The sequence below is a fragment of the Papio anubis genome, chromosome 6, assembly GCF_008728515.1.
Source record: "Papio anubis isolate 15944 chromosome 6, Panubis1.0, whole genome shotgun sequence".
In the NCBI taxonomy this organism is placed as follows: domain Eukaryota; kingdom Metazoa; phylum Chordata; class Mammalia; order Primates; family Cercopithecidae; genus Papio; species Papio anubis.
In genome coordinates this window covers 118,067,005-118,092,913 of record NC_044981.1, presented here as the reverse complement: position 1 = coordinate 118,092,913, position 25,909 = coordinate 118,067,005, and the positions used below count along the sequence as shown (strand labels likewise).

Below are 25,909 nucleotides of genomic sequence, written 5' to 3'. Positions count from 1 at the left end.
CTGCAAAATCACAATACCATGATCACACTTAAGAAACTTATAATGTTGTACTCTCATCTCTTATCCTAGCTAAATTCAAATTTTTCTCAATATCCTGTAATCTGATGGCATGTGCCTTAAGGAACTGGGGTTTTTGAGGAAATAAATAGAGAATGGTTTGGAAGTGGCAGTGAGGATCAAGGAAGGTGATAATTAGAAGTTTGTATCTTTATCGATCTATCCATCCATCCATCCATCCATCCATCCACCCACCCACCCACATAAATATGACAACAAAGAATTCATTGTGAATTGCTGATTCAAAATACAGGAATAAATATATGGGAAATTTAAAGTGTCCTTAGGAAGGAGGTGTGAAAATTATCTAGAGCATTTCCAGACTATTGCATTGCATTGACTAGTACAAATGTTGAAGTAGTTTTGGACAAACACAATTTTGTCAAATTTTCATTTTGCGAAAAGAACAGGCATATAAAACAAATCAACAACAAAGATAGTTTATTTTGTCTATTATATTCGTGATATCCTGTAAAACAGGAACATTTAAATGCCAAAAAATAGAAAGTATATATTCTCAGGATAATTAAAGATAATTTTGAGGGTGTTTTGTTGTTGTTGTGGTAGTGTCTTTATTTTCTTCATTTGTGTTTGGATCTGTGAAAATTATATTGCTGACTAGTGTTCAAAAAGTACACATACAGAGAATTTTCTGGAAGTGGAGCCCAAGAATCTTTCTCTGTCTCTCTTTGTCTTTCTGTGTGTGTGCATGTATTTTAATGAAAAGCTTACCAGGTTAACCTGATGATCAGCCAGGCTTGGGAATGGGATTGTGAGTGTTGCTGGCACCAGTTCCTTGGTTACCCTGTGGGGACAGTGGAAGAAAAGCTCTTGTTTGGTCCTGTCTATTTTTATGCCAGAGATCCTATTTGGAGAGAGGGACTGGAGCCTCTATCTCTTGCTTAACTTTAACTTCCGTGAGAACCATCCAGTTCCTGTGCTGGCCTTTGGTTACTATCAGCCTAGCAGCCAAGCAGGCCCTGGCAGTGTGGCCACTACTGCAGCATTTAATTTGAGCATAAGGCTGAACTTGTCACGTAGGGGTTGGACTGTGACTGCAGAACGATGCCTTCTCTCACAGTAGAAGTCAGTTTGTTGTTATGGGGAGGAGTGCTCTGAAAATATTTCTTGACTTCTCTGAAATTTTTAACTAAGTTACTGAATCAGAATCAGACAACTATTTATTTTTTACTGTAACTTTTTTGTGTCTGTGTGGCATATACAAATATAGTAGATATCAAAACCAAAATTTTATAGAGCAGTGTTTTATGACATCTTTAATAGCAGCCTATCCCTCGCTGCTTTTTAAAAGTGAAATCTTAATGGGAAGTGCAGTTAAAAAGAAGAAAATGGACATTTTAGTTGCTTCTAGGCTTTTTTTTTTTGAGACGGAGTTTTGCTCTGTTCCCCGGGTTGGAGTACAGTGGTGTGATCTCGGCTCACTGCAACCTCTGCCTCCCAGGTTCAGGATATTCTCCTGCCTCCACCTCCTGGGACTACAGGCATGTGCCACCATGCCTGGTTAATTTTTGTATTTTTAGTAGAGATGGGGTTTTGCCATGTTGGCCATGCTGATCTCAAACTCCTAACCTCAGGTGATCTCCCTGCCTTGGCCTCCCAAAGTGCTGCAATGACAGGCGTGAGCCACCAAACCTGACTGGCTTCTAGGTTTTTTGTTTTTCCTTTTTTTTTTTTTTTTCATTATAAACAGTGCTACATTAAATTTACTTCATATATGTGCTTTTACTGTTATAGATTCCTACATCTGGGATTACAGTCAACAGTTATGCGTTTTCAAAATTATAATAGATATTTCGAGATAAGAGTATTATCCAAATGTGGTGTAGAATTCCAGTCATAAGATTATTTTCATTATTGCTTATATTCCACAGCATTAGCACGAAGTATATGACATTTTATCTGAATTTTAAAGCATGCAATTTGTTGTGGAAAGTTATCACGTGCCTTTAAATATTAAGAGCTAAAACTTGATATTGAACACGTTAACATTTGTTTATTTGGGGGAATGGTTTTTCCTTTGTAGATCGTTACTCAAAAAAGTAGGTTGTCTGAAAGTCAAGAAAAAGCTGCGAACCTAAAGAAAGACTTGGCAGAGATGCAGGAATGGATGACCCAGGCTGAGGAAGAATACCTGGAGCGGGATTTTGAGTACAAGTCACCAGAAGAGCTTGAGAGTGCTGTGGAAGAGATGAAGGTGAGGCGGGGACAACCAGTGCCAACAGACTTCATGCCTCCCTCCTCCCTTTAAAACCAGCCCATCAATTGTCTCTCCAACTGTCAAGCACTGTGTGCACATAGCATCTTTCACAGTAGGTTTTTGAATTAAAAAAGTGTAACAGGGTAGCTGCTCTGATTTTAGCAGGGGAAGGAAGCCAGGAGTCCGCATGTATGGCTTGGCCCATGAGTTGAGTCCATGAGGGCCTGTGAGACAGGCTCTTAAGTTAGACCTCTGGGAGGCTATAGAGAATGATTTAAAACCCTATGGTAGTGGGCATGAGGAAGAATGATCATTTTTTTAAATTGGGGTAAATACATATAACATTGGCCATTTTAATTTTTAAGTGCACAATCCAGTGGCATTAATTGCATTCATCACTATTTCCAAAAATTTTCACGAAGAATTATTCTTTGCAAGGGGAACAAAAGAGACCTCCCAAGTTGTCTGAGGTTTGTTATTATTTTCCTTGTACTGATCTTCCAGGTAATACTTACGGCACATATGAACACCGACGTTTCATTAGAGCAGGTAGGAGTAGCGGTAGGAATGCGTCAAGGGAGTTCTTATTAGTTGGATTCACTGGATACATTTCCTGTAAATTTGTACTCCTATGTTGAGAGTCTTGAACACTCTCTTTTTATATATAATAAAAGAACTGGGCATCATTCCCAAATTTCTAACACAGCTTCAACTGTCCTTGAGTGTTCAAGCCAAAGGAGATTGTGTTTTCAAAGCTTTTTTCCCCTATAAGCTTAAGCAACACAGTGACTGTTTTACCTCAAAGTTAACTTGCCTAGAAGTGTAACTAAAGCAAAAATCTCTGTGCAGAGTTTTTTTCAAAAAAGGGATTATGTGACATTCATATATTATTATACATGAATCAAAGTGAATATGACAGGAGACTTGTTGTAAGTGCAGCTCTTTTTGAAAGATTTAAAAATACTCAGTACATAGGTATTTTAAAATAGGCTACCATGTTAAGAATTGTCTCATTTATTATCTTTCTTTACACTATTGGCATTGTAGTTGTTTGGATTTTAAAAGTTGCTATAGATGAGATTTGAGAAAAATGATATTTAAATATTTGATTGGGCAACATTTTATTTATTTTTATTCTTTCAAACAGCCATTAAGACTTACAAAACCACTACACCTAATTACTTTCCCCCAAAGTAAGGAAGTTCAAAACCATTAAATAGTAGAGAAAAGTAAAGGGGAAAGTGAAAGACTATTTTATTTTTATTTATTGCCATTAAAAATAATGGCATAAACTGCAATTACGTTTGCACCAACCTAATAGGTTGATTTTCCTGAATGTCAGATTGTTTATCTTGAGCACTGAGAAACAGCTATTTCTGGATCAGATCATCTCAGTCTAACTTTATAATTGAAATGCTATTAATTAGCAGAAGGATACATGTACCTGTGTTCTAGAATTTTTAAAAAAGTTTAAATTATTTAGAGAACCTTTAAAGATACTTCTACCATAGTGTACCTCAATTTTTGTGAAAATGTATTTATCGCAGTGTAATCTGCTCAGCCCTCCAGTGATAATCAAAATTCACTCATTTAAATTCTGATCTTGGACCCAGACTTTGAAAATGCTTCATGTCAGTAAACATAATTGGGATAACTTATGTTAACACTGCTGTTATGAAATGAAAACATTTGTGGGGGCTGAGTACATTGGATGCATGAATGAAATTTTAGAGTTAGCATTCTTATTTCAAAAACACTCACTGGGCTGGGTGCAGTGGCTCACGCCTGTAATCCCAGCACTTTGGGAGTCCGAGGTGGGTGGATCACCTGAGGTCAGGAGTTTGAGACCAGCCCGGCCAACATGGTGAAGCTTCGTCTCTACTAAAAATATGAAAATTAGGTAGGCATAGTGGTGGGCGCCTGTAATCCCAGCTACTCGGGAGGCTGAAGCAGGAGAATTTCTTGAACCGGGAGGCAGAGGTTGCAGTGAGCAAGACTCCATCTCAAAAACAAAGGCAAAACCCCACAAAGAACCATTCACTGTTACCTATATAATGTAGTGTTTTGATAGTTAAAATCATCCAGATGTTTTAACTTTGGTTTAATTCTTGAAAAAAAAAAAAAAAAGAAAAGAAAAGAAATTGGTTACTGAGAAAGGGAGACTTTTTTCAAGTTCATCCATCCTTTCTTGGAACAGAGGGCAAAAGAGGATGTGTTGCAGAAGGAGGTGAGAGTGAAGATTCTCAAGGACAACATCAAGTTATTAGCTGCCAAGATGCCCTCTGGTGGCCAGGAGTTGACGTCTGAGCTGAATGTTGTGCTGGAGAATTACCAACTTCTTTGTAACAGAATTCGAGGAAAGTGCCACACACTAGAGGTACATTATTATTATTATTATTATTTTTCAGTGATGTATTTCTGAGATCCAAACTCTGTAATGTTTTGGCCATTTTCAAATCTTGGAGAAAACTTCACTTTTCTTTCAAATTCTGGATCATAAAGGAAAAATAGTTCTTGGGAAATAGTTTGATAAAAATGAAAGAGGGGTTAAAAATAGGAGACCAAAATCTGTCCCTAATTATCAGAAGGTTCTTGGGCAAGTCATTTTATATCTTCAAACTTTACTTTATTTATATGTGCAATCCAGGTTTTCATGTAGCAGATGATCTGTAGGGCCTGTTCCAGTCCAAAAACTGCAGAGCACATTACAAGCCTCTCTTTTGTTTTGTTTTGTCTTGTCTGGTTGAGTACACAGAGAAGAATTATTTTCTTTTGAGTGGTATTAAAGTTCGAGAGTCATCTGAAGGAAAAACAGTACTTAAATATGTGACTGTTTTACTGGGCCTTAGATAAAATACCTTTTTTTTTTCTTCCTGGCCATTACATGTAAAATGTAGATGAATCCATGAAATTTTTTTAAACTAACAGTAAGGTTTTGCTTGTTTGTTTTTGTAGTAGTATGATTGTTATTGCTTGTTGGAAGAATTAAGAAGGCTTTCAATTTACAACAGTTTAATTTACATTCAATTTAATGTAAAACAAATATTTGTATTGTGGTAAATCCTGAAATGGTAAAAAATGGCAACTGCAATATTTAACCTAAATTCATTCATTACTTTGATCGTTCATTCATTTGTAAATTCATTCATTGCTTGTTCTAAACCAATTTTGTGCTAAAATAAATATGTATCATTGAGGCAAGTTAGTAAGAAAGCTACTTGTTTTGGGATCCATCTGCTTCTTGGTAGTGATCTTCTTTGAGTCATCTTTGCTTTCCCATTAGAAAAGAGGTCATGCTTGCAACTGAGCAGATTTTTGGTCTGCTTTTTGCTTGTAGAAATATGGGAATAGAAACTCTTTTATTCTAATTCAGTGGTTGGCGAATTATGGCTGAGGATTTTGTTTTGTTTTGTTTGAGACAAGGTCTTGCTCTGTCACCTGTGCTGGAGTACAGTGGTGTGATCACAGCTCATTGTAACCTCAAGTGACTCTCCTGTCCCCGCTTCCTGAGTAGCTATGACTACAGCTTTGCAACGCCACACCTGGCTAATTATTTTTTAATGTTTTCATAGAGATGGGGGTCTCGCTATGTTGCCCAAGCTGGTGTTGAACTCTTGGGTTCAAGCCATCCTCCTGCCTTGGCCTACCAAAGTGCTGGGATTACAGGCATGAGCCACTGCACCTGGACTGGCTGAGGGATTAAATCTAACTTGTAGGTTGGTTTTTGGATACCTGGTTAACTAAGAGTAGTGTATACATTTCTCAAGGGTTGTACAACACATAACCCCCTCCAAGAAGAATCTGTGATGGGAACCAAATGTGTCCCCCAAATCTAAAATATTTACTGTCTGGCCCTTTGTAGAAAAATGTACTGACCCCGATCTGGTAAGCATACTTCATATGGAGTGTGGACCAGCAGGTGCCTTCACTCATTTATGTAGAACAGCAGATGCCTTCACTCATTTAGTACATTCAAGACGACCAGCCCAGGAGGCATCCAGCTGAATTCTTTCTCCTAAACTTACCACTCAAATAAGTTCCTCTTATAAGGGATTATAAATTTATAAATGTATCCACCCACTACACAACCCCTGGGTCCCTGCTCTGGAAACCTTAGAGGGGAATGAGTGATCAAAACCAATATAGTAAGAACAGTATAACTCCAGTTTTGGTAAAATGTGGCTTTCTTCTTATATTGATATGGCCTCATGAACTTAGAAAAAAGTTGGGAAGGCTACATTGCAAACTTTTTCAGTTAGCTCTGAGTTGGAATTGGGTGGGGCCCAGGAGATTTCAATTTTCTATGAGATAATTTTTTAAAAATTTACAGTTGTGAGTAATTTTTTTCTTTTGTTCAAAAAACAATTTTATTTTATTTTATTTTTTTTTTGAGAGAGAGTTTCACTCTTGTTGCCCAGGCTGGAGGGCAGAGGTGTGGCCTGGGCTCACTGTAACCTCCACCTCCCAGGTTCAAGCGATTCTCCTGCCTCAGCCTCCTGAGTAGCTGGGATTACAGGTGCCTGCCACCACACCCGGCTAATTTTTGTATTTTTAGTAGAGATGGGGTTTCACCATGTTGGCCAGGCTAGTCTTGAACTCCTGACCTCAGGTGATCCACCTGCCTTGGCCTCCCAAAATGCTGGGATTACAGGTGTGAACTTGGCCTTTACAAAACAAACTAAATAATGTTTCTCTCTTGTTTTTCCTACTAACTATATAGTTGTATTTTTGACATTTAGATCAGATCATGGAATTTATTTTAAAGAGTGAGGCAGCCTCTTGCCCACTCTTTGCTCCACACCCCTCACCAATTGGTCTAATATGATTTTTTTTGGATTATTTTATTTTATTTTTGAAGTTTCAACTCCATCAGTTTTTGAATTCCTAGATATACTCACATTCAGATGAAATTATTAGTGATTAAAGAGAATGTGTAGCACTACATACACGATATATGAAATGGCTTTTTGTCTAATTTAAACTTTTTCATGCTTTAGGAGGTCTGGTCTTGTTGGATTGAACTGCTTCACTATTTGGATCTTGAAACCACCTGGTTAAACACTTTGGAAGAGCGGATGAAGAGCACAGAGGTCCTGCCTGAGAAGACGGACGCTGTCAACGAAGCCCTGGAGGTTGGAACCCACAGTCTCCATGGCATTTCTCTTTGTTGTGATGAGGCCACACATGTTTACAATGAGTAATGTAATGCTTTACGCAGGCAAATGCATTTGCTTCCTCCGTCATTTTCAATGTCACTTGCATTTTCTTTCGTAGCCTGAAGTGTTTATACAATCGTGTGTATTTAGAATATTGGTGACCCACTGTATCAGCCTCAAGATGTGGTTAGCTGTTTCACAATTCGTAAATTTTAGACATGTTGAAGCACTCTAGTGGTTTTCCAGTTTATTTTACTAGGCCCTGGACAAAGCTCTGCCATATGTTATTAGGACAACTGCTCTCTTGTTTTGTCAAGTTATTTTTACTCACTAAACACAGCACTGACGGTTTACAGGGGCTTCCTGTCTCTTACCTTCAGATGTTAGAAGTTAAAAGACAGTGGTTGAGGCATGGGATCTTGTCGTAGGAGCTTATCTTCAAGCCTGGACTTTGAACTCATTGAGGACAGGAAATGTACCCGATACCTTGTTATTCCTCTGTTCCCACCACAGTGTGTAGCACACATTAATTTAATAACCATTTCTTAAATGAAATACAATGCAAAGGGGGTGGGTCTGCTTAACAAAAAATAAAAGGGGAAGGGGTAGATATGCTTTTAAAAATGTCTTGGTACCATGTGGGAACTGAGTGGACAAATGGATTGAAGGTCAGAAATGAGTAAAATGTGGCACTTACCTTCCAGGAGATGGATGCTCTGCTAGAGAAAAGATGTCACTTCTCAAATATAGCAGAGTGAGAGACAGAGTGAATGAAAAATATGAAAAGCTTAGTTTTTTTTCCCTAATGTAAGAGTAAATATGTGTACAGGCTAGAAATATGGAAAATAAAGAAAAGTATAAAGCAAAACTCTAAGATAAACATTTTAAAATGGTTTGTAGATTTCTTCCTAACTACTGTCTTTTATATATGCATACTAGACAGTAGTATATTGGATCAAAGGCTTTGAGATCTTTTATTTACTTATTTATTTTTTATTTGAGACAGAATCTCCCTATGTTGACCAGGCTAGAGTGCAATTGTGTGATTTCGGCTCACTGCAACCTCCGCCTCCTGAGTTCAAGCAATTCTCGTGCCTCAGCCTCCCGAGTAGCTGGGATCACAGGCGTGTGCCACCACCCCAGCTAATTTTGTATTTTTAGTAGAGACGGGGTTTTACCATGTTGGCCAAGCTGTTCTCAAACTCCTGACCTCAAGTGATCCACCCTCCTCGGCCTCCCAAAGTGCTAGGATTAGAGGTGTGAGCCATCGCGCTTGGCCAGGCTTTGGGGTCTTAAAGGCTTTAGAGCCATGTTGGTATCTTACCTCTTCTTTTGACTGCATGTATGTAGGCAAGTTATTTAACCTTTCTGAGCTTCAGTTTTCCCATCTGTAAACTGGGAATGCTATTTAGCCCATATGGTTAATTAGATTTATGTATATAAAAAGTGTTTATATAAAACAATGCCTCTTATTCTGCGTATATTGTAGGAAAATGAGTACTTATTTTTAGTAACGTAATTAATAAAAGTTGAGATAATTTTGTTTGCATAGTACTGTCTCCACCTTTAAACTTTGTTTCAGATTGTAAACATTTCCTCGTATAATTAATAATTATTTTTAACTTTTTATTATTCACTTATTTATTGTTTGGAGACGTGGTCTCGCTCTGTTGCCGAGGCTGGATTCCAGTGGTATGATAGCTCACTGCAACCTTGAACTCCTGGGCTCAAGTGATCCTCCTGTCTCACCCTCCCATAATTAATAATAGTTGAAATTATTTTTGTGAAATTATATCATTATATATTACGTGTGCTAATTGCTTATTTTTATGCATTTTTTAATACTGGGATGGATATTTTTGTGAATTAGTAATTTTCTTAATTTTTGGTCCTGTTCCTTAGGTAGATTTTTAGAAAATAGAATTACTTGTTTAACAAATAGACATTTTGAGGATCCTTGATACCTTTTGCCTTAGTAAATGCATTATTATTTTTTTTCCCCATCTCCATTCCAGTCTCTGGAATCTGTTCTGCGCCACCCGGCAGATAATCGCACTCAGATTCGAGAACTTGGCCAGACTCTGATTGATGGGGGGATCCTGGATGATATAATCAGTGAGAAACTGGAGGCTTTCAACAGCCGATATGAAGATCTAAGTCACCTGGTGAGAGTTGGGATGTGCATGGGTGTTGATTAGGTATTGATGAAGTGGAGCTGGCCCTAAGCTCTATATCACAGAGCTTTAATGTTGGGAAAATCTTTAATGTTGGTTAAAGTTGGTAACCAGTGCTCACAGGGGCATTGAGGGTATTGAAGTACTCACTAGGGAAGAATAGATCTAACACTCTAAGGCAGAATTTGATGATTAAAAAAATTATTTTTGAGATGATTTCTACTTGAAAAATATTTAAGTTTCATTAAGGATCATATGAAAGCTGTATATAAGAACAACAACTTATACTATCCTAGTAAATATTAGGGCCATGATATTTGACATAAGCTGCAAAGCCATAGTCTCTTAGTTCATATCTAGGTTGTAACATATATATTTGTATCACAAATTAGAGAAAGAGCACTTCTTTTATAGGAAGGTTGGGTATGAATATTAGGTACTTCCAAACACATATTAAATAATAACTGTTGATGTTCAGCCCATGAATAACATCAAGCTTAAACCAAAAGTGCAGTAAATAGTAGTATAGAATTTGTTTTAGGCTTTGGAAAAAAAGAGACTCTGATGTTTATGTATTAATAGACATTTTTCTTATGTTTTATATTCTTATTGGCAGACATTGCTGATTCCTAAAAATGCTTTAAAATTATAATAAATAGCAAATTTTTATCTTCTGTTTAATGCATCTTTTGGGAAAATTTTACATTTTTGTATTTCGACATTGTATATAGAAAGAAGTAATAATTAGTAATTCAGCTGCATGGTACATAAGATCCTAGTGGGACATTTTCACTGTTATCATTAGTAATTATTATTTATTTATAAAGAAGGCTAAAGTCTTGGAGGAAAGCTTTTCTAGTCTTTTCTTAATGGCCAGAATATATATATTCTGCTATTTATATTTGTGTTGGGCAACTAATGATTCAATTTCTCCTCTGTGCAGGCAGAGAGCAAGCAGATTTCTTTGGAAAAGCAACTCCAGGTCCTGCGGGAAACTGACCAGATGCTTCAAGTCTTGCAAGAGAGCTTGGGGGAGCTGGACAAACAGCTCACCACGTACCTGACTGACAGGATAGATGCTTTCCAAGTTCCACAGGAAGCTCAGGTATTGCCATGTATTTGAGGGCTTCTGAGCTGTAAAGAGAGCTTATGTAGTTGCCTCCTCAACCATAAGAGAACCTCTCCTGCCATCCAAAACCGAAGGTCAATGGGAAAGATTGACTTACTTACAGGGCAGCATTTGGGTTTTAGAGTTCTCTTGCTTTCTGTGTGAGACTCTGGCAAAAGTCCTATATATTTAATTAAATTAAATTTATTTATTTATTTATTTGAGACAGAGTCTCACTATGTCACCCAGGCTGGAGTACAGTGGCACGATCTTGGCTCCCTGCAACCTCTGCCTCCCGGGTTCAAGTGATTCTCCTGCCTCAGCCTCCCAGATAACTGGGACTACAAGTGTGCGCCACCAGGCCTGGCTAATTTTTTGTATTTTTAGTAGAGATGGGGTTTCGCCATATTGGCCAGGCTGGTCTTGAACTCCTGACCTCAAGTGATCTGCCTGCCTTGGCCTCCCAATAATTTTTGTATTTTTAGTAGAGACAGGGTTTTGCCATATTGGCCGGGCTAGTCTCAAATTCCTGACCTCAGGTGATCCGCCTTCCTCGGCCTCCCAAAATACTGGGATTATAGGTGTGAGCCACTGTGCCTGGCTGAAAAGTCCTGTATATTTTAAATTGTAGTTTTCTTAGCTGTGAAGTTGGGACAATTCCTTCCTTATAAATAACTTGTGAACATTAGAAACGACAAATGCAAAGACCTTAGCATGGGCGTCACGTACAATAGTCATACCATGCAGTGGGCCATATTATTATTATGCAAAAACTTATTATTATTATTATTATTTAGACGGATTCTCACTCTGTCACCCAGGCTGGAGTGCAGTGGCATGATCTCAGCTCACTGCAAACTCTGCCCCATGGGTTCAAGTGATTCTCCTGCCTCAGCCTCCTGAAGAGCTGGGATTACAGGCGCCTGCCACTGCACTTGGCTATTTTTTTGTATTTTTAGTAGAGATGGGGTTTCATCATCTTGACCAGGCTGGTCTTGAACTCCTGACCTCGTGATCCACCCACCTTGGCCTCCCAAAGTGCTGGGATTACAGGCGTGAGCCACCGCTCCCGGACTACAAAAACTTATTAAAGCTTCTGTGGAGGTCAACATTATGTAAAATACAATATCATGTATAACACAACGATATAGAACTTTTGTATTGTCTCTTTTTATACTTAAGAAAACAAAAGGACATCCTCTCCCCTTTCCAATCTCTTTGTAGAAAATCCAAGCAGAGATCTCAGCCCATGAGCTAACCCTAGAGGAGTTGAGAAGAAATATGCGTTCTCAGCCCCCGACCTCCCCAGAGAGTAGGACTGCCAGAGGAGGAAGTCAGATGGATGTGCTACAGGTAAAGAGGGCCAGGAGCTTCCTTTCACTTTTCAACATGTTGGGAATTTTTTTTTTTTAAAAAGAGAAAGAATTGATTACTTGGGCACCGTTGATATTCTTTATGATGTAAACCATGGGATGGGAGTGATGTATTGAAGGTTGCATCCCAGGACAGCAGAAACAAATTGTTGCATGGATGGAAAAATATTAAATCTGATTTTGATAATTGAGTTGAGAAACGGGAGAGTGAGCCAGATTTAGAATAGACTTTTTCTTTAATGCAGAGCCTCTGTCAGTATTGTGTGGCTGATACTGTGGGCAGGCTGAGCATGAATTGGATGCATCATTTAGTTCTTTCATGGTCGATATGACATTGACTTTCACTCTGAATTTGTGATGAAGGGCATTTTGAGTTCTAGGTTCCTGAACAATCTTTTTGAACATGAAGTTTTAATTCCAGTGAGGCCAGCTTTATCTAAATTTCTTATCCAAATCCATTACTTCTGAGATTAAGACACTGAGTGTTGTAATTTTTGACACTGGGCTGTGCAGTTCACTTAGGCGATAGGGTATCCTCACCAAGTTTCATTAGGATTTTTTTTTCTTTTTGGTCATATTACTGAATTTTTTTTTTTTTTGGTACTTTATGGTACAAATTTTTAGTAGTATGTGTTATGCTCATGATGAGAGAGATAATCATCCTGATGGGAATTGCATATTTTCATTTCTGCAAACAGAGGAAACTCCGAGAGGTGTCCACAAAGTTTCAGCTTTTCCAGAAGCCTGCTAACTTCGAACAGCGCATGCTGGACTGCAAGCGTGTGCTGGATGGCGTGAAAGCAGAACTTCATGTTCTGGATGTGAAGGACGTAGACCCTGATGTCATACAGACCCACCTGGACAAGTGTATGGTGAGGTTGTTGGGTGATTGGCACATGCAGTGGCTTTTTCAGCAGCTGTTATGGCTTGGTCTAGCAAGTACATGCCTAGTGTGTCCAATGATCACTAGTCTAGAGTGTGCTAAACATAAGGACTGATGATGGAAAACATGTTAAAAAATAAGAAGTGTGGTCTTTCCCTCCAAAGACATTAGAAGAGATAAGAGAGATAGCGGAGGAAACTGCAATAGACATGTATATAACATGATGACAAACAAAAACCAAAGCAAAAGAAACATGTCTTAATCACCATGTGAAGTTAGGAAGGCTTCAGCAGAATGTGACTAATAAGCAAAGTTTTCAAGGATAAATTTGAGTTAGCTAGAAGAACCATACTTACAATGGATATCATAAAAATTCCATTTTCTAGGAAAATAGAAGTTCAAATAGAAATTTAAATCTTAAGATAGGAAAGAAGAAATGATATATAAGGCCTTATTACTTTTTTAGTCTTGAACTTTATAATTCAATTGAATAGAAATTTAAAAATAAAGTAGCTAAGGGGACACAATCTTAGAATTAGTGTTCTGCTTGGGAATCACAAAACTTAAGATGAGACTCTTTAGGATAGGAGAGGTATAGGGTCAGTTCTTTGTGCTTTTCAAAACAAAGGATACCTTTTAATATATATGTGCATGTATATAAGTATTTATTTGATTATTGTGACATAATGGTAATTGGAGAAAGTGCTGTCCTTGACTTCATGGAACATAGTTCAGGGGTCTCTTACATGACAGCATCCTATGAGATGTTGAGATGATGATGTATGATGTCAAGAGAAGCTGCTTAGAATAAAGCTTTTTGGTTTCAGGTAACTAGGATGACGACAGCTCTGAATTTGACCTACAGAGCTCCAATTTCTTTTTTTATATTTAAATTTATTTTAATTTTTAATTTTTGAAGACTTTTAGGTTCAGGAAGTACGTGTGCACATTTGATACATGGATATATTGTATGATGCTGAGGTTTGGGCTTCGACTGAACCCATCACCCAAATAATAAATGTAGTACCCAATGGGTAGTTTTTCAGCTCTTGCCCCTTTCCTCCTTCCCATCTTTTGGAGTCCCAGTGTCTTTGCTTTTCATCTTTATGTGCATGTGTACCCGTCGTTTAACTCCCACTTATAAGTGAGAACATGTAGTATTTAGTTTTCTGTTCCTGCGTTAATTTACTTAAGATAATGGCCTTGAGCTGCATCCATGCTGCTGCAAAGGACATGATTTCATTTTTTCTGGCTGTGTAGTATTCCGTGGTGTATTTGTACCACATTTTCTTTATCCATTCCCCCATTGATGGGCACGTAGGTTGATGACATGTCTTTGCTATTGTAAGTAGTGGTGTGATAAACATGGGAGTGCATGTGTCTTTTTGGTAGAACAATTATTCTCCTTTACATATATACCCAGTAATAGCATTTCTGGGTTGAATAATAATTCTATGTTTAGTTCTTTGAGATATTTCCAAACTGCTTTCCCCAGGGGCTGAACTGATTTACAATTCTACCAACAGTGTATAGTGTTCCATTTTCTCTCCTGCCTTGCCAGCATCTGTTGTTTTTGACTCTTTAATGATAGTCATTCTGACTGGTATGAGACAGTGTCTTATTGTGGTTTTGATTTACATCAGAAATCTGTTTACTTATAATCATATACATCTTGATATATCGAGTTTTGTATTTTTTATTATACAAATAATATATGCTCATTATGGTAGACTTAGTACTTCCGAGAAATAGGAATAAATGTTAACAATTCCAAATCCAACAGGCAGCAGTAGCTGGTGTTGGCTTTTTTTAGTCATAACATGCAAGATTTTTTTTAAATGTAATTTTAATTATGATAAACATTCTGTTTTTAGTCCTGATGTTTTCCCATTTTATGTAGCAAAAATATTTATATTATCAAGTACTTTCATAAACATTTAAAACATTTTTCTGAGATTTTAAAAGAATGAGCATCAACTCTATTAGTTTATTTTCTTGTCAGATTTGAAGAAGTTATTACAAGCTTGATTTCATTTGACTCGACCTTCAGACCAAATCTGAGAAAGATGATGGCCTCTGATCGCCATAGTTAGGTCTTGGCTGTCAGTCTGCGTAAGCTGTCCTCTGATATGATGCCAGTTGGCAAGTTGTCACCACAGTGTGTAATTTGTCTTTTTCTTTGTTTATTTTAAAGAAACTGTATAAAACTTTGAGTGAAGTCAAACTTGAAGTGGAAACTGTAATTAAAACAGGAAGACATATTGTCCAGAAACAGCAAACGGACAACCCAAAAGGGATGGATGAGCAGCTGACTTCCCTGAAAGTCCTTTACAATGACCTGGGCGCACAGGTAAGGAGAGCAGTCCCACAGCTCATTCCTCTCTCTCTCTCTCTCTCACACTCCCTGTCTCTCTCTCTCTCTTTCTCTCTCATGTATTTTTAAATTTCACTTTTTGGAAAATGCTTGTTTGAAAATTAGGAGATTCATATGTGTTTTCAATTTATTGTAATAATTTTTGTTATATTTCTTTAAATGTACGTGCTAATATTACAGTGATTCATAGTTACACAGAAATTTATTTTTGGCTAGGCACAGTGGCTCACCCCTGTAATCCCAGCTCTTTGGGAGGCCAAGGTAGGTAATGGCTTGAGCCCAGGGGTTTGAGACTAGCCTGGGCAACATGATGAAACCTTGTCTCTACAAAAAAATACAAACGAAAACCTCCAAAAACAAAACAAATTTCAAAAAAAAAAAAAAAAAAAAAGCCATACCTATATAGGTGCATACCTATAGTCCTAGCCACCTGGGAGGCTGAGGTGGGATGGTTGCTTGAACCTGGCAGGCAGAGGTTGCAGTGAGCTGAGATCACGCCACTACACTCCAGCCTAGGCAGCAGAGTGAGACACTCTTTCAAAAAATTTTATTTTTAATATTTAATTCAACCTAATAGTTATACTTTCAATGGCTACTGATATTCCATAAGTTATTCTAAGGAAACTACAAGTAATATATGTTCATTGTGGTAGACTTAGTACTTCAACGAAATACAAGGGAAACAATCAATGTTAATAATTCCAAATTTCAATGGATAGCAGTAGCCAGTGTTGGCTTTTTTCTAGTCATAACATGTAAGGTTTTTCTAAGTGTAATTTTAATTGTGATAAACATTCTGTTTTTAGTCCTAATGTTTTCCCATTTCATGTAGGAAAAATGGGAAATAATAGTCCCTGTAAAACTCGAGTTATTGTCCTTAGATTCCTAAATAGTCTACTGAGAAATGTTAAAACATCAGGGCTCTAGTAAATAACCAGTGGCAAGAAGTTCACATTAATCTACCAGGATTTGAAATCCTGCCAAGAAATATCTCTAATTTGGGCATTTTAGTAAATCCATGCAGGAGTTGTTGAGCATTTATTGTGAGTGACTGAATCTTTGTCCTGAAACCAGGAGAGTAAAGAATGTGTGGAAGTGTGAAACCTTAATAGGTAATATTGGAAAACCATGTTTGATGGTATTTTGGATCCTTCTTCAGTTAGGAAATATTAACTACTTCCAGTTGAGGTAATATTGAAGTTTCTACATAAGCCCAGAGAAAAACAGCTGAAATTTTGTTTTCAGTTGAAATCAGAATGACCGGTTTATGCTTTTTCTATGTGATTTTGATCTTACTTCCTCAAGTTTAAATTGTTGATGTGGTGCATTTTGATGCATTACATGTCTGAAACACATACCTTAGAGCTTCTTTTTGGAATTATACAGCTTGTTATTCATTAAATATTATTATATTTATTCACTGGGCATTTTATGAATGGAATGGTATTGCTGGTTTTTGCACTATTTCTCCAATTGTGACTATAATTTTAGTATTAATTGATTTAATCATTTAAAGTTTCACTTAATTGAGACTTTACTCTGTGTTGGGAATTATACAGTGTGGAGAGTGTGAGGAAGAAGAGACAGTGAGGGAAAGGAGACAGTGAGGAAAAAGATAAATTATCTCTTTGTCTAATGGAACTTAGGGTAGTGAAAGAGGAAAATATTGAGTAGTTACATGAAATGATGTTACATTATCAGTCTGAAGAGTTATGAAGAATGTACATGGTTCTTTAACAGTATAGGTAAAGAGGGATTTCACCCAGTCTTGGGTTAGGAAGGCTTCCCTGAGGAGGTGATGCGTAAGCTGAGATTCGAAGTCTGGGTAGGAGTAACCTGGGTGAAACTAGAGGAGATTTCAAGACTGATAAAACAGTATATATAAAGGCTCTAAGGCAGGAGGCAGTGTGGCACATTTATGTGGCTAGAGCAGAGAGAGCGAGTGTGGGGAACATGGTGCTAGGGAGATGGGATGAGACGAATTCTTTCCAATGTCATAGAGTTTGTGTTATAGATTTCAATCTGTGTCTTAAGCAGTTATTGCACAGTTTTTAGTAGGGAAATCACATATGCAGATATGTCTTTTAAAGGATTACTCACTGCAGTTTGGAAGAGGAATTGGAGAGAGGCTGGAGTGGATGTGAGGAGACCAGTTAGGAAATCATTGTTATACTCTTGGTGAAAGATGGTCGTACCTTCAACTAGGATGGACAGTGGAGATGGAGTGAGGGAACTGATTTCAGACATATGTAGGAAGTGAAATCAACAGAACTTGGTGCAGAAGAAGAGAAGAAGGATGACTCCTTGGTTTCTGGCTTGATGATGTGGATAGTGTGGTCATTGAGATGGGTGCTGTAAGAAAAGATAGAGGGCCAGGAACAGTGGCTCACATCTGTAATCCCAGCATTTTGGGAGGCTGAGGGGGCAGATCACCTGAGGTCAGGAGTTCGAGACCAGCCTGACCAGCATGGTGGAACCCCATCTCTACTGAAAATACAAAAATAAATAAATTAATAAATTAATAAAATAAAATAAAATAAAATAACTGGGTGTGGTGGCGTGTGCCTGTAATCCCAGATACTCGGGAGGCTGAGACAAAAGAATTGCTTGAACCTAGGAGGAAGAATCGCTTGAACCTAGGTGGTAGAAGTTGCAGTGAGTCGAGATCACACGACTGCACTCCAGCCTGGGCAACAAGAGTGAAAATTCCATCACCAAAAAAAAAAAAAAAAAAAAAAAAGGAAGCATGCAGAAATCACAGGTATGTATTGGACATGTTGACTTTTTTTTTTTTTTTTTTTTTTGGTATGTAGTCTTGCTCTATTGCCCGGGCTGGAGTGCAGTGGTGCAATCTCGGCTCACTGCAACCTCTACCTCCCAGGTTCAAGCAATTCTCCTGCCTTAGCCTCTGGAGTAGCTGGGACTACAGGTGCATGCCCCCATGCCTGGCTAAATGTTGTATTTAGTAGAGATGGGGTTTCACTGTGTTGCCCAGGCTGGTCGCGAACTCCTGAGCTAAGGCAGTCCGCCTGCTCAGCCTCCCAAAGTTCTGGGATTATAGGCATGAGCCAACGCACCTGGCTGGACATGTTGACATTTTAAGTACCTTTGAGAATGTTAATTGGAAATGTCGGGTACTCACATGATTATTCAGGTCTGGAGAATATATCTGGACTGAAGAGGTGGATTTTATGAGTCATCTGCATAGAGGTGGTAATTAAAGTAATCAGGGATGATAGATTGTCTAGGAACAGGATATAGTGAAAGAAGAGGGCCCTCGACCAGGTCTTAGGAATTGTATCACTTAGTAAGAAATCTGAGGAAGATGAGCTTGCAAAAGAAACTGACATAAGTAGCAAGACGTGGTAGGCACACAGGCGAGTGCTAGGTCTGGGAAGCCAGGGGATCAGTTGCCACTGGGGTCAGTATTGAACTTAGCAAGGGCAATGTCTGAGGAGTGATGGAGGTAGAAGCCAGAATGGCATGGCTCAATCCAAAGATTGTACCACCCCGGCCTTGGCCTTAACCTGTTTTTTTTTTTTTTTTTTTGAGATGGAATCTCACTCTGTTGCCAGACTGGAGTGCAGTGGCACAATCTCGGCTTACTGCAACCTCTGATTCCCTGGTTCAAGCAGTACTACTGCCTCAGCCTTCTGAGTACCTGCAATTATAGGCATACGCCCCCACATTTGGATAATTTTTGTATTTTTAGTAGAGACAGACAGGGTTACATCATGTTGGTCAGGCTGGTCTCGAACTCCTGACATTGTGATCTGCTTGCCTTGGCCTCCCAAAGTGCTGGAATTACAGGCATGATCTACTGCACCTTGCCGGTCTTAACCTCGTTAAGTTTCGTTTTCGTTATCCATAAAGTAGAAAGAGGTTTTGTGAATTTTTATTGCATACATGTGTAAGATTCCTTAGCACAACACAGAAGCTGCATTAAGAGCTTGGTAAATGTTAGTTAAGTTCATTTGCTTTCTGTCAACAACAGTAAGAGCGAAATATTAATAAGGTTTAGGATGCATAGTAATGTACTGTATTTTAAGTTTATTTGGTTAATTATAAAACATATAATTGTGAAAATGGTGCCATTTTCCCCTCAGATTGCTATAATACAGTATTTTTTAAACAAACTCCTTTGTGGAGAGGATTCTAAGATATTGTCTGTTCAAAATTATAATAGATACTATTTAGTGATTTTTAACTTTGTTTCAGCCCTTTTTATATGTGTTTTTCTCACTTAATACTCATAACAGTCTTTCTTTTCTTTTCTTTTTTTTTTTTGAGATGGGGTCTTGCTCTGTTGCCCAGGCTGGAGTGCAGTGGCAGGATCACACCTCACTGCAGCCCCAGCCTCCAGGGCTCAAGTGATTCTCCCATCTCAGCCTCCTGAGTAGCTGGAACCACAGGCACATGCACCACCACACTAGATAATTTTTTGTATTTTTTGTAGAGACAAGGTCTTGTCATGTTTCCCAGGCTGGTCTCAAACTCTTGGACTCAAGAGATTTGCCTGCCTTGGCCTCCCTAAGTGCTGGGATTATAGGCATGAGCCACTGCGCCCATCCTCATACCAATATTTTGAGGGCTACATTTCTACAAATGTCACTTAGGAAATTAATGATAGAGCTAAGATGAAAACCCAGGATTGCCTGGCCCTTAACCACTACAGTATATTGCCTCCTTGCAGAAATGCAAGCTGAGAGGATTCTAAGGTGCTACAGACAAAGGTTATGTATGTCTTGGGGGTTATATATGAATCAGTTTGCATCTTTAGTTAATATCCTGATTCATTCCCATTTATATTCATTCTCATCTCACGCTCAGTCTCGCCATGTCTCTCTCTCCGTCTCAGGTGACAGAAGGAAAACAGGATCTGGAAAGAGCATCACAGTTGGCCCGGAAAATGAAGAAAGAGGCTGCTTCTCTCTCTGAGTGGCTTTCTGCCACTGAAGCTGAATTGGTGCAGAAGTCCACTTCAGAAGGTCTGCTTGGTGACTTGGATACAGAAATTTCCTGGGCTAAAGTAAGTTGCAGTTCAGATGAAACACCAGCATGATGCCAGTGTAACATGACATTTGTTCTGGGCGATCTGGGTGGATGCCATGACCCTCCATTTCATATTAAGTCTAGCATTTTCTTTTTTTGCGTTGTTTATCCACTTCTCTGTCCTAAGAAAACATATTTTTAAAACAATGATTATATTTTATTTTGTTTATAATTTCTACTTTTAGATTAAGGGGTACATGTATAGGTCTGTTACATGGATATATTGTGTGATGCTGAGGTTTGGGGTATGAATGATCCCATCACCCAGGTAGTGAGCATAGTACCCACTAGGTAGTTTTTCAGCTGATGCCTCCCTCTGTTTCTCTCCCCTATGCTAGTCCCCATTGTCTATCGTTCCCATCTTTATGGCCATGCATACCCAATGTTTAGCTCCCATTTGTAAGTGAGAACATGTGGCATTTGATTTTCCATTCCTGCATTAATTTACTTAGGATAATGGCCTCCAGCTGCATCCATGTTGCTGCAGAGGAAATTTCATTCTTTTTTATGGCTATGTAGTATTCCATGGTGTATATGTACCACATTTTCTTTATTCAGTCCGCCACTGATGGGCACCTAGTTTGATGACATGTCTTTGCTGTTGTGAATAGTGCTGATGAACATATGAGTGCATGTATCTTTTTGGTAGAACAATTTATTTTCCTTTGCATATATACCCAGTAATCAGATTTCTGGGTCAGTAATCAGAACTCTGTTTGAAGTTCTTGGAGAAATTTCTAAACTGCTTTCCACAGAGGTTGAACTAATATATATTCCCGCCAGCATGTAAAAGTATTCCTTTTTCTCTGCAACCTTGCCAACATCTGTTGTTTTTTCACTTTTTAATAATAGCCATTCTGAATGGTGTGAGATGGTATCTTATTATGGTTTCAATTTGCATTTCTCTAATGTTAGTGATGTTGCGCATTTTTTTCATGTGTTGTGGGCTGCTAGTATGTCTTTAGTGAAGTGTCTATTCATTTTCTTTGCCCATTTTTTAATGGAATTATTTGTAAAACAGCTCATTTAATAAGATATTTTTATCTTGATTCCAAAGGCATTACATTCATGGATCATCGAGGCCTTTATAGGTATTATGTTAATATAGTACTTAAAAGCCTAATTCACCACCTTCAAAATCAATGACACATATTTACAGAGTATTTACAAAGAATTGTGCTGACTTTAATTCTTCTTCAATAACATTTTAAAACCAATAACTAACCTTTCTATTGCAAACTTACAGATGTAAAGAACATAGGAATAGAATTTTTAAAAATCAATACATGAGTTTTCTTTAGCTGTATACTTTGAAATCACAGAATTAGAAAGTTGATTTGCTGGTTCTGGCTTCTGCAGTAGGCAAATTATTTGCAGTAGACAAAGAATTGAATGGAACATGTGTGGCTCTTTTAACAAGGCATTCTGTTTTCCTAACTCTTTCCTGAGAAAGAAGCAAGTATACTAGTGGGAAGTGGTGATTATAAAGATCAATACTGTGATCATTTATAATCAATCAATACTGATGTTGATATAAAGCCACAAGTATCAGTTTCACATCCTCTACAGCTCTACACATGTTTGCTGTGGGCCTTGAAGAGAAGGCGCTGAGAGGTTGTGGGATGACACAACTCCTACTTACTTTGAATGCTCTATGGAGATGACAGCTGGGAGAAAGTTAAGATAGTAGACACTGGAAAGACTATTCTCAGTTTAGAAAAAAGCTCATGAACAGCGTGATCATGCCATGAGCTGTGTGAGTGTGACGGAAGTGAAGAAAGGAATGTATGATGGAAATGAACATTGCAAGTCATCAGTGTGTTGTGGATGAATGCAAAACAAAAACACCAAACTTTATTTTTGTTAAATTCAAGTTTTTCAAGGAAATATTATCTTCCTCGTGCAGTACACTTTGAAAATCATTACGTTTTTATTAGTAAGATAAGTAATAGAAGTTATTTGAATGAAATTTGCATAGTGTAATACAAAAAAAAAGGAGCAAAAATCACCTATAATTAAATAATACTGTTATTTTTTTCATTTTTTGGGGCACATATCGATGTGCACATGCAAAAGCATGTATTTAAAAATAAATTTTGTTGTAACTAGCATTTATTGACCTTCTTTTAAAAACTTACATCTTTAACACTTTTCTTTACCTATACTTGTTTTTGTATAGCATATTAGAGATATGTGTAGTATTTCATTCTTAATGTTTTTATTCTCTCATTTCTCTATTTATGTCCATTTAAATTATTACCATTTTCTCTGTTATAGATACTGCTGTGATGAATATACTAAACCATAGCATGCATTCATAATTATTTCCTGAGGATAAATTCTTAACCCTAAAATTATTGGTCAAGGGACAGGAATATATCCATTTTTAAGTCTGATACAAATTATGCAATTGTCCTTCAGAAATCGTGCACCCACCACATGAGAATGAGAATTTCTACTTGACATCATGTCTTGGTTATTTAATTAGAACATTTTTTCACTAGTTTATAAGTCTTTTATAGCTCCTTTAAAAATACTGCTTTTTCCTCTAATTCTGACCATTTTTTTAAATCACCAAATTGGTCTTTTAATTTGAAACTTTTTATCTGTTCTGATTATCAATGCTTAGTGAGTTGTGTTTGACTGCAAAAAAATTGTTTTACTACTATAGCTTCCTTTTTTGTTTTTTTAAGCTTTTTTCTTTGGAAAAAAAGTAAGCCCTTCTGAATATTTTTTAATCAACAAAATCCATCTTTTTCTTCATTATTTCTGCCTTTAGTGCTTAGAAAGACCACCTCTACTCCAGGTGCATTTAATTATTTACTTATTTTTTTCCACTAGCTCTTTTTTTTTTTTTTTAAATTGTTATACTTTAAGTTCTGGGATACATGTGCGGAACATGCGGGTTTGTTACATAGGTATACATGTGCCATGGTCGTTTGCTGCACTCACCAACCCATCATCTACATTAGGTATTTCTCCTAATGCTATCCCTCCCCTAACCCCCCACCCCCTGACAGGCCCCAGTGTGTGACGTTCACCTCCCTGTGTCCACGTGTTGTCATTGTTCAACTCCCACTTATGAGTGAGAACATGTGGTGTTTGGTTTTCTGTTCCTGTGTTAGTTTGCTGAGAATGATGGTTTCCAACTTCATCCAGGTCCCTGCAAAGGACATGAACTCACATTTTTAATGGCTACATAATGGCTACATAGTATCCTGTGGTATATATGTGCCACATTTTCTTTATCCAGTCTAACATTGATGGGCATTTGTGTTGGTTCCAAGTCTTTGCTATTGTGAGTAGTGCTGCAATAAACATACGTGTGCATGTCCTTAGAGTAGAATGATTTATAATCCTTCGGGTATATACCCAGTAATGAGATTTCTGGGTCAAGTGGTATTTCTGGTTCTAGATCCTTGAGGGATCACCACACTGTCTCCCACAATGGTTGAACTAATTTACACTTCCACCAACAGTGTAAAAGCATTCCTATTTCTCCACATCCTCTCCAGCATCTGTTGTTTCCTGACTTTTTAATGATCACCATTCTACCTGGCATGAGATGGTATCTCATTGTGGTTTTGATTTGCACTTCTCTAATGACCAGTGATGATGAGCTTTTTTTCATATGTTTGTTGGCCACATAAATGTCTTCTTTTGAGAAGTGCCTGTTCATATCCTTCACCTAGTTTTTGATGGGGTTGTTTGTTTTTTTCTTGTAAATTTGTTGAAGTTCCTCGTACATTCTGGATATTAGCCGTTTGTCAGATGGGTAGATTGCGAAAACGTTCTCCCATTCTCTAGGTTGCCTGTTCACTATGATGGTACTTTCTTTTGCTCTGCAAAAGCTCTTTAGTTTATAGATCTTATTTGTCAATTTTGGCTTTTGTTGCCTTTGCTTTTGGTGTTTTAATCATGTAGTCTTTGCCCATGCCAGTGTCCTGAATGGTGTTGCCATTTAAGTCTTTAATCCATCTTGAGTTTATTTTTGTATAAGGTGTAAGGAAGGGGTCCAGTTTCAGTTTTCTCCTTATGGCCAGCCTGTTTTCCCAACGCCCTTTATTAAGCAGGGAATCCTTTCCTCATTGCTTGTTTTTGTCAGGTTTGTCAAAAATCAGTGAGTTATAGATGTGTGGTGTTATTTCTGAGGCTTCTGTTCTGTTCCATTGGTCTATATATCTGTTTTGTTACCAGTACCATGCTGTTTTGGTTACTGTAGCCTGATAGTGTAGTTTGAAGTCAGGTAGCATGATGCCTCCAGCTTTGTTCTTTTTGCTTAGAATTGTCTTGGCTATATGGGCTCTTTTTAGTTCCATGTGAAATTTAAAGTAGTTGGTTTCTAATTCTGTGAAGAAATTTGATGGTAGCTTGGTGAGAATAGCGTTGAATCTAAAAATTACTTTGGGCAGTATGGCCATTTTCACGATATTGATTCTTCCTATCCATTAGCATGGAATGTTTTTCCATTTGTTTGTGTCCTCTCTTATTTCTTTGAGCAGTGGTTTGTAGTTCTCCTTGAAGAGGTCCTTCACATCCCTTGTAAGTTGGATTCCTAGCTATATAATTCTCTTTGTATCAATTGTGAATGGGAGTTCACTCATGATTTGGCTTCCTGTTTATCTATTATTGGTATATAGGAATGCTTGTGATTTTTGCACATTGATTTTGTATCCTGAGACTTTGCTGAAATTGGTTATCAACTTAAGGAGTTTTTGGGCTGAGACAATGGGGTTTTCTAAATATACAATCATGTCATCTGCAAACCGAGACAATTTGACTTTTTCTCTTCCTGTTTAAATACCCTTTATTTCTTTCCCTTGCCTGATTGCCCTGGCCAGAACTTCCAATACTGTGTAAATAGGAGTGGTGAGAGAGGGCATCTTTGTCTTGTGCCGGTTTTCAAAAGGAATGCTTTCAGCTTTTGCCCATTCAGTATGATATTGGCTGTGGGTTTGTCATAAATAGATCTTATTATTTTGAGGTATGTTCAATCAATACCTAGTTTACTGAGTGTTTTTTAGCATTAAGGGGTGTTGAATTTTATTGAAGGCCTTTTCTGCATCTATTGAGATAATCATGTGGTTTGTGTCATTGGTTCTACTTATGTGATGGATTACATTTATTGATTTGCATGTGGATTACGTTTATTGATTTGCATTGAACTAGCCTTGCATACCAGAGATGAAGCCGAATTGATCGTGGTGGATATGCTTTTTGATATGCTGCTGGATTTGGTTTGCCAGTAAGTTATTGAGGATTATCGCATTGATGTTCATCAGGGATACTGGCCTGAAATTTTCTGTTTTTCTGCGGTGTCTCTGCCAGGTTTTGGTATCAAGATGATGCTGGCCTCATAAAATGAGTCAGGGAGGAGTCCCTCTTTTTCTATTGTTTGGAATAGTTTCAGAAGGAATGGTACCAGCTCCTCTTAGTACCTCTGGTAGAATTCAGCTGTGAATCCATCTGATCCTGGGCTTTTGTTAGTTGGTAGGCTATTAGTTACTGCCTCAA

At 37.8% G+C, this 25,909-nt stretch overlaps 1 protein-coding gene across 12 annotated transcripts in view; it reads left to right on the top strand.

Annotated features, from left to right (window-relative positions):
• Positions 1 to 25,909, top strand: part of UTRN (utrophin) — a 590,704-nt gene that overhangs the window by 189,584 nt on the left and 375,211 nt on the right. For all 12 annotated transcript variants that reach the window (XM_021936868.2, XM_021936864.2, XM_021936872.2 and 9 more), the window contains 9 exons: positions 2,102 to 2,272; positions 4,473 to 4,652; positions 7,273 to 7,407; positions 9,447 to 9,596; positions 10,549 to 10,710; positions 11,938 to 12,066; positions 12,785 to 12,958; positions 15,164 to 15,319; positions 20,202 to 20,372. In XM_021936868.2, the coding sequence (XP_021792560.2) occupies positions 2,102 to 2,272; positions 4,473 to 4,652; positions 7,273 to 7,407; positions 9,447 to 9,596; positions 10,549 to 10,710; positions 11,938 to 12,066; positions 12,785 to 12,958; positions 15,164 to 15,319; positions 20,202 to 20,372 (1,428 nt within the window). The remainder of the gene's footprint in view (positions 1 to 2,101; positions 2,273 to 4,472; positions 4,653 to 7,272; positions 7,408 to 9,446; positions 9,597 to 10,548; positions 10,711 to 11,937; positions 12,067 to 12,784; positions 12,959 to 15,163; positions 15,320 to 20,201; positions 20,373 to 25,909) is intronic.